Source organism: Lucilia cuprina, chromosome 2 (assembly GCF_022045245.1).
Source record: "Lucilia cuprina isolate Lc7/37 chromosome 2, ASM2204524v1, whole genome shotgun sequence".
Taxonomy (NCBI): domain Eukaryota; kingdom Metazoa; phylum Arthropoda; class Insecta; order Diptera; family Calliphoridae; genus Lucilia; species Lucilia cuprina.
The window spans coordinates 15,087,787-15,097,118 of NC_060950.1; the positions used below are offsets into that span (position 1 = coordinate 15,087,787).

General features: G+C 28.2%; 1 protein-coding gene across 1 annotated transcript in view; it reads left to right on the forward strand.

The window, feature by feature from the left end:
- The window catches only part of LOC111684178 (bone morphogenetic protein receptor type-1B), a 245,163-nt gene that overhangs the window by 148,544 nt on the left and 87,287 nt on the right, over positions 1-9,332 (forward strand). The window contains exon 2 of the mRNA XM_046956575.1: positions 8,844-8,915. Within this exon, the coding sequence (XP_046812531.1) occupies positions 8,844-8,915 (72 nt within the window). The remainder of the gene's footprint in view (positions 1-8,843; positions 8,916-9,332) is intronic.

Below are 9,332 nucleotides of genomic sequence, written 5' to 3' on the forward strand. Positions count from 1 at the left end.
CTGACATGTTTTTCAAAGGTAACTTGATCAAAAAAAATCAAATAATACTTTGGTTGAAAAATGTAATGAAAAACGTGTGTTAAGAATTTTTCGATCTCACTCCTTAAGGGGTAAAAATGTGTAAAAAAGGTGAGTTTGGTACCTTTTTTTAGCCCTTTATAACTTTTTAACTAATTAACATAATCAAATTTTTCTTAATATTTTAGATACATCTCTCAAAATTATGAGACACCTGTTTCGTTCTTTTATAAAATTTAGTCCTTTTTGAGTGTAAATTTATGGTACTTTTTTAGCACATTAAGAAAACTTTCTCGGTTTATTGAATTATTCATATTAAATTACGGATTAATATCTGTAATATTAATTGTAATAAAATGTTTGCTATTTCACTGGGTAAAAAAGTACCAAAAAGGGGTAAAACGGTAAATTTAATTTTATTCAAAATCATTGAGCCAACTTTTATAAAAATTCAAAAAATAGTTTATTTACTCACACAAAATAAGCTTTTGGTATATTATTTTAGAATTCGAGTACTAAGGACTATATAGGACCAAATTCGAGTAAAATATTTGGTACCTTTTTTAAAGCACAATTTTTCTGGAATAAATAAATGCAGATTTGAATCGTTTGAGTTTTATCTGTGATATATATGTATGTAGATTTAAATTCTCGAAAAAGTATACTTCTAAGCGAAAAGGGGAAACATTGTACTCTTTTTATTAGTACTTTCCACTTAGGTAAACTTTATTCCACTTTTGATACTTTTTCTTCCTTCAAATGATACTCTATGTATGTTCTTTAATATGAACTGAAAACACATGATTATTAAACATACACGGTCCTCATTGAATAAGATCATTTAAGAGACAACTTTTTAGTACTTTTTATCTCATAAATTGTACTTTTTTCATTTTAATAAAATATTCAACCTAGGAACATTATTTTAACATACATGGTCTTGACTGAATAATATTCTGGAAGTGGGAACTATTTGGTACTTTTCTATTCTTCAAATGGATTCTTTATAATGGATCTTTGCACTTTTTCGTTTTTCCGATGGTACTTTTTGATATTTTTACGATATTGAACATAGTTAGGGTAGCGAAGCACATAGGGTATGCTGGTATATTTAATAAGGGAAATAAAAATTTTTATCTAGTATTGGAGTGATCATGATATTTTCCTAAAATTAAACTTTTAGTCTTGAAATCGCAAGTGTTTGCGCTGTTTTGTTCTCTTTATCTTTTATAAATATCACAATTATATGTTAGGGATCAGTGATCGAGTTTATCTCTTTCTTTAAACAACATCAAGTTTAACTGTTAATATAAGTGATCGCTAATCAGCGACCTAACTTTTTATGTAAAATTTATTAAGTGATTTATTAAGTTTTCTCTTTTATTGATAAATTAAGGACGTTTTTATAATTGTTTAATAAACAATAGGTTTTTTTTTATAAAAATAAGATTACTTATATTCAGGTGATCACTGATCAAGTTCAAATTAAAGAATCGATTATTAGTCTTATGTCTGATCGAAAATATATATGAACAGAGATCAATGTTATAGATATTTAAGTAATTTTAAGTGGAAGTGATTGCTGGTTGTGATCTTTGTCACAATTATGTATATAAGTGATCAGTTATTTACTAATTAATATTCATCCCCCCGGGAGCATGTTACCTTGGTGAAGCCTCCGGGGTATAAAGAGGTGGCCAATACCTCTAGTCTGGCCGGGACTAAAAAACAGTCTACTCTTTGGCTTAGTCCTTTCATAGATTGAGAGAGGTCAGACCAGAGCACCGCATAATCTGGTACTACGGGTGGCCAGTTGCCCGGAAGAACACGTACAACCACGTAGTGGCTGTGGTTTAAACCCAAATTCGCGGGGAGAGTAAGTGGCGGATAAAAGACTGATGTAAGGTAAAATCAATATTTCGGGATATGTTCGGTGCTGTTGCCGAAAACAACATATGATAACCCACAGAGGAGTGACTGTGGGGGACTAAGCTTTGGAAATGAGTTGGTATTAATTGTATATGGTACGGAATGAATGTGAGATTCGTCGATCCTCACCCCACCCGTCTACCTAATGAATGTGTCGTATGCTCTTCTTTTATGAATGTGACATATGAACGCATTTGGTGGATATATTTTGTTTGATCAGTGATATCAGATCATTATTGTGATATATAATAAGTATTGGATCAAGATCTCTTCGATAGCGATCTATTTATCCCCTTTAATAAGTTATTGCTCTAGATCCATTGTTGTCATATGAAATGAATGATGCTTGGCCTCCGGTAGGTTAGTGGTTAGCATTCTAGTCTTGTAAACCGTTTAATGAGTGCACAACAGTCCCGATATAGTCCTAAGTCCTCCTAAATCCTCTTTTCAAAATAACTAACTGATCACTTTTATAATTGATATACGATCTCTTCTGTCTTTTATTTTTAAATGATGTATGTTGTCAAGATCCCTTCGATCGACACTTATTTTCCTCTTACTCGATCAAAATCTATTTCTTTCTTTTTGAAAAGTGTTTAATCTATAACTTTTGTTTCAATAGAAATAAGGACAGTTCCAGAATTGATATTCATTCAAGTTGACAATAGACAGTTAATTGATGACTAGGATCAGTTTTTTGTTAGTTTTTCGACTACCTAAGTGATCGTATTGCTTTTTCTAATTCAAACAAACTACTTCAAGGTAGTTGAACATGAAGTGGTTTTCTGATCACAAAAATTCATTTTCTAAAGTGAAAAAAAAATATTTCTATATCTTTATTAAGTTTTTATTATTATTAATACTTTTAATTGGCAATTTTTGTAAAAACACATTTTTTAAAGTGTTAATAATTTTATAAGAAATTGCTTCAAAGAAAACAACAAGATCATTTATAGCGAAAACACAAACATGTCCACAATATATGATGAAGTAAATAGCAGTTAAAGCCATAACTTAGAAATTAAGACCAAAAGAATCCTAGTTTATTTTATTTTGTCTGACCAACTGTGCGTGAGTTTAATAAGCTGTCAAAGTCGACATTTTATTTTGCATATTTCAATAAATTCTTTAAATTTCCGTTAATATTTTCCCAGCAGTTCGACAAGGAGTCAATGTAGCTAAAAAATCTAAAAAACTGTCTCTTTGTAATCTATAAGGTAACGTTGTAGACTTTCTTGTAGGACAAGCAATAGCTCTTTAGCAATACTCTTTGTATACGAGGATGAAGACAATCTTCAATTTAGTGATCAAAAGAGAGTGGATATTTGATAAATAAACTAAAGTCTTTTGCTGTCTCTTCGTAATCTAAAGGGTGACGTGATTGACTACCTTGTAGAACAAGCAATGGCTAGTCACCTGTACTAGCTAAGAGCAATCCTTAGTGGTAGGTTGACTAGTTAGTTCGTGACTGTCCTACCGAACTACAGGGTTCATACAATTTGCTGTTGTCGGTTGCTTGTGCGAAATGTACCCTCTTGTGTTATTTGAAATTTTGCAAAAAAATATTTAATTGCACTCAGGTGTGAAACTTAAGTTTTATGCAGAAGAGAAGAAAGAATATAAGAAATATATTTCATGATTATTATGACATGTCAAAATTTTGTCTGTCTAAGAGTGTTAAAGTAAAACTTATTATACCCTATGTTACAATAGCGGGCAGCGTAGTATGCGTTTGTGCTGATGTTTGTAACAAACCACAAATAATGGCCCTTTACCCACCTTAAAGGCTTAGAATCACTTTCTCGGGCAGTTTAGCTATGTCCGTCTGTCTGTGTGTCCTTGTAAACCGTGACGCTAAAGATGACAATTTTCAAGATAATTTAATGAAATACCCTTCTTCTTTTGGTCCAAGGACGAACGCTATTGAAAATTGGTAAAATCGGTCCATTATTTTGTCTAGACCCCATACAATAGGGGGAAGAACTATCTACGTCTGTCTGTGTGTCCTTGTAAATCTTGTGCTCACGCTACAGGTCGCAAATTTTCAAGATAAATTGATGAAATACTCTTATTTTGGTCCAAGGACGAACGCTATTGAAATTTGTTAAAATCGGTCCATTATTTCGCCTGGACCCCATACAACCATATCCCCCGATGAGAGGGTCTTTGGGCTCATGTTTGTAACACCCAAAAAAACCTTAAAATATAGCAATCGGCTCAGAATCACTTTCTGAGTCGATTTAACTATTTCCTTCTGTCTGTCTGTGTGTGTCATACCCCCGGGGGCATGTTACCTCGGTGAAGCCCTCGCCTTGGTGTTATTGCAATCCCGGGGTATAAAGAGGTGTTCATATCATAATTACCACAGTGTGTCCCTGTCAGTATGAACATTGTCTTCGGCTTATTGATGGATTCGTACTTCGGTCCACCGGTTACATCTCTAGGTGCTGTTGCCGAATCAACACAGGTCATCCAATGCTCAGAGATTAGATAGCTTGAGTACTCCAGCAAAGTTCTTTTGCATGGACCGGTCAAAGCCAAAGTACAAAAATTGTCATCTGAGTTCTTCATAGAAGAATAAAGCGACTAGATCGTTCTCAAGTCTACCCAGTGGATGAAAAAGACCACAGTGGGGTAGGGCATCATGCCAGGTACTCACGTAAAACTCTCGACATTCATTCATTGTCTGTGTGTGCCTGTAAATAAAAAAGTCGATAACTCGACTCGACTCGTCTATAAAAAAAGTCGAAAAGTTGACTTTGTAAATAAAAGTCGAAAAGAGTCCAAAAAAGTCGAAAAGCGTCAAAAAAAAGTCAGAAAAAGTCGAAAAGTCGGAAAAAGTAGATAAATAGAAAAAAGTCGGAAAGTCTACTATAAGAATATGAAAAAGCTTAAAAACCTCAAAAAAAAATATTTTTATTCTTTGTTCCAACTCGGCAAATATTGATCCCAGGATAACAATTTTGAAAAAAAAGTCAAAAAATCTAAAATATTTGAAAGAGTCGAAAAATGTCGGAAAAAGTCAGAAAAAATCGGAAAACGTCGCAAGAGGTGGAAATTAGTTGAAGAGTCGAAAAAGTACACTTTTAATTAAATGAAAAAAGTCGAAAAATCGACTTCAACATACTGATTGGTATAGGATATCATATGGTCGACCATGCCCGACTATACATTCATAATTGTTTTTATTTTGTATTTTTTTAATAAATTTGCTGCATAAATTTGAAAAAATATGTATTTTAGCTAAAAGAAAAAATAAATTTATAAAAAAAATATAAAAAAATCCAAAACGTCATATAAAATTAATTAAACAACAAATCCGAGTCTTTTTTTTCAAAATTTCTCACACAAAGCCAAACAATTAACAAAATCATATCAAAAAAAATCTCGCATTCAAGTCACTCACTCTGCTATCACCACCGCCCAAGTCAATATGTTTATGAAACTTTTTACTTAATTGTCCATTATATTAATTAAAAATACATACAACATACATATTACGTTTAAAGTACTTGTGTCAACTAAAATTTCAAACAATTTGCTTGGCGCCATCATAATTACGCGTCCTGCAATTGAAATGATCAATAGAAAAAAAAAAACTAAATAAACTCAAATTACTCTCATTTCTTTAACACATTCTTTAAAAAAAAAGTTTCATAAATTATTTGACATTTGAAAAGAAACAAAAAAACTACTCTCAAAACTACTCTGCTCTCTTATATACATATTAAATTATAGTTTTATAAACGATCATTGCTCATTTGTTTGTTCAAATTCAATCGATCGATCGTCTTCTAATCAAAACCCACTTAAGTTCCGCTTTAAATAATATACAATTACAATAATATTATTATTTTTATTTATTTGTTGTTTTTTTATTATTTTTTATCTTAATTTGTTTGTGTTGTAAACAAATAATAGATAATTTAACACATTTTATTGGTTTCAAGAAGATTACGTAGCATGATCATTGAAGATCAAATAACAATTTTTTTTTTAGTCAAATTTTCTAAGGGAATTCCTTGGGGAACATATAGAACTTATTGTTTTATGTTTTAAATTTTAATATCTCTTTACATTTTAAATGTGTTTTATAAAAGAGTTTTATTTCAGAAGATGTTCTAAAATCAGTGATCTTTTCACAGCGGGAGATTTAGAGAAAAAAAGTATTTTTTAAAAATTATATAAAACGTTTTGGAATCCATTAATATTTAATAGTTATGAAGCTGAATAGGTGACAAATAAATTGAGTTATATTATTTAAATAAATCTTTACATATATATTTTTTTAATTTTATTCACTTTAAAGTGATAACACATAATTTTCTATTTTTGATTTTTAAAAATTTTATAAAAATCTAAAATGCATTCAAATGAGATTATATATTTAGATTTTATAGCCTAATATGTTGTTAATGTAATAAGCTAAGGCCGCTTAAAATTCACAACTATATTTTCTTGCTAATCACCATAAACTGATGTCCGCTCATTTTGTTGGAAATTGAAAATTTTCAAATTTTTGAAAAATTCATAAAAAATTCTAAAACGATGTAAAATCGCATTATATTTCAAGAAATTAAAGCTAATTTTGTTGCAAAAAAAATAATAAGCTACATTTGCTTAAAATCCATTACTAAATGTTGAAACTATTCACCAAAAAGTAATGACTCCTTTTTTTGCTAGAAATGTAAAATTGAAAACATTTTCATTTAAAAATAATGTAAATTGGGGTAATAATTTTAGATCTATTAGCTAAATATGCTACGAAGAAAATAAGCTATGGTTGCTTGAAATCGTTACATAACTATTTATTTTATGTGCAAAAAAGTGATAACACTGAATTTTTCTAAAAATGTAAAATTAAAAAAATTAGAAATTCGTTCATCAAAAATCGAAAAAACGTAAAATGAAATCAGATTATTAACTCCTATAGCTTAATATATTACAAAACGAAATAGGCTTCATTTGCTTAAAATCGTTGCATAACTATTTATGTTATTCACCATAAATTGATATCCCCACATTTTGTTAGAAATTATAATAATTTAAATTTATTTAATTTTTGAAAAATTCATAAAAAATCTAAAATGATGTAAAATCGGATTATATTTCAAGACCTTAAATGTTGCCAAGAAAGCTACATTTGTTAAAAATCCATTACTAAATGTAAAAGCTATTCACCATAAAGTAATGACACCGTATTTTGCTAGAAATGTAAAATTGAAAACTTTTTCATTTAAAACCAAAACTTTTTCAAATTAAAACACCAAAAATTAACGTAAATTGGGATTATAGTCTAAGATCTAATAGCCAAATATGTTATAAAGAAAATAGACTATGCTTGTTTGAAATCTCTACATAACTATTGATGCTATGTACAATAAAGTAATAACACTGAATTTTTCTAAAAATGTAAAATTTAAACATTTTAAACTCATTTATAAAAAGTCGAAAATGAAGTAAATTGGATTTTTAAGTCTTATAGCTTAATATGTTACAAATAACATAATCTACGTTTGCTTAAAATCCTTGCCCAAATATTAATATTATTCACAGTAAACTGATAACACCAAATTTGCCTAGACTTTTAAAATTATAAAATTTTCAAAAATTCTTAAAAAAATAGAAAATTGAGATTATTTATTTAGAACATATAACTAAATATTTTACTAATACAAAAAGCTACATTTGCTTAAAATCGTTATATAACTATTGATAATATTCACCATAAAGTAATGACACCTCATACTGATAGAAATGTTAAATTAAAAAAAAAAAAAAAAATAAATAAATTCATAAAAAATCTGAAATTATGTAAAATCGGATAATATTTTAAGAGCTTGTAGCTAATTATAATACACATAAAATGGGCTACACTTTTTCATGTTACATATCAAAGGTTTGATGTTATTCACTATACAGTGATGACATTTTGATAAAAAGAAAAAACTTAAAAATAAAAATGTAAAAAAATTCATAAAAAATCGAAAATGACACAAATTTGAATTACATTTTAAGAACTAATACTTAAATTTGTAACAAATAAAATGAGCCACGATTGCTTAAAATCGTTGCATAACTCTTAATGTTATTCATCATAAAGTGACGACATCTCATTTTGGTAACATTTGAATTTATTTAATTTTCAAAAAATCCACAACAAATCTAAAATTATTTAATATCGAATAATAATTAAAGACTTAATAGCTTATTATGTTGCAAATAACATTAGCTACATGTGCTTAAAATCAAAGTATAAATTTTAATATCATTTACAATAAAATGATGACACATCTAATTTTTTAAAGAATTGATTTGAAAATTACCTAAATTTCATATTAGATTATAACATCTTGCAGCTAAATATGTAACAAGTAAAACGAACTGCATTTAACTAAAATTGGAGTATAAAATTTTGATTTTATTCACAATTAAGTGATATCCATAACCTGTATATTACTGACTTTTCTAAATATTTCAAATATTTATACATATTTCATGTGCATACAATCAATCGCATTTTATATTAAAAAAAACACATTTTTTTACTCCAAAAAATATATATTCATATAAATATTTTATAAAAAATATATCATTTAAACTTCCACAGATTAGTATGACCCATTTGCATTTGAAATCGTGGTATTTTGTTTAATTATTATAATTTTTTATTTCGTGGAAAAATATCTTGAGTGGCGCCAAAATTATTTTCAATATTATTTATTTGTTTAAACAAAAAAAAAAAAAAACACATCTTGCGGTTATTATTATTATTTTTTTTTGCAAATTTTCTATTTATTATTTAGATATTGTTGGGTTTATTTACATATAACAATTTAAATTGTTATTTATCTTAAATTATTTATTTCATATATATATTTTTTTTAATTTTTAAGGTGATTTCTACACTTTGGCTGACATTGCTAATATCGAGGAAACAATGATTGTGACGGAAAAAATTGTAAATGGTAAGTTTTTTTTTATTTATGTATTTTATCAAAAAGTAAAAAACTAAAATAATAAATTTATGCACATTTCAATAAATCTGAAGCAATATTTAAAGGGTTGGCTGGGAATTTTCAATTTGTTGTAAGAAAAATAACTACTTTTAGTTGAAATTATTAAAGAAAAGCTCACTGCTTTAAAAATTTTGAACTTTTGGTGAGTTTAAATTAAAAAAAAATGATGGAAAGACATACAAAAGAGAAAATACAGACTGAAGTACATAGGTATACATAGAGATAGACAGACGGACAGAAAAGATATAGAAAGACAGACGGACAGAAAAGATATAGAAAGACAGACGGACAGAAAATATATAGAAAGACAGACGGACAGAAAGTATATAGAAAGACAGACGGACAGAAAAGATATAGAAAGACAGA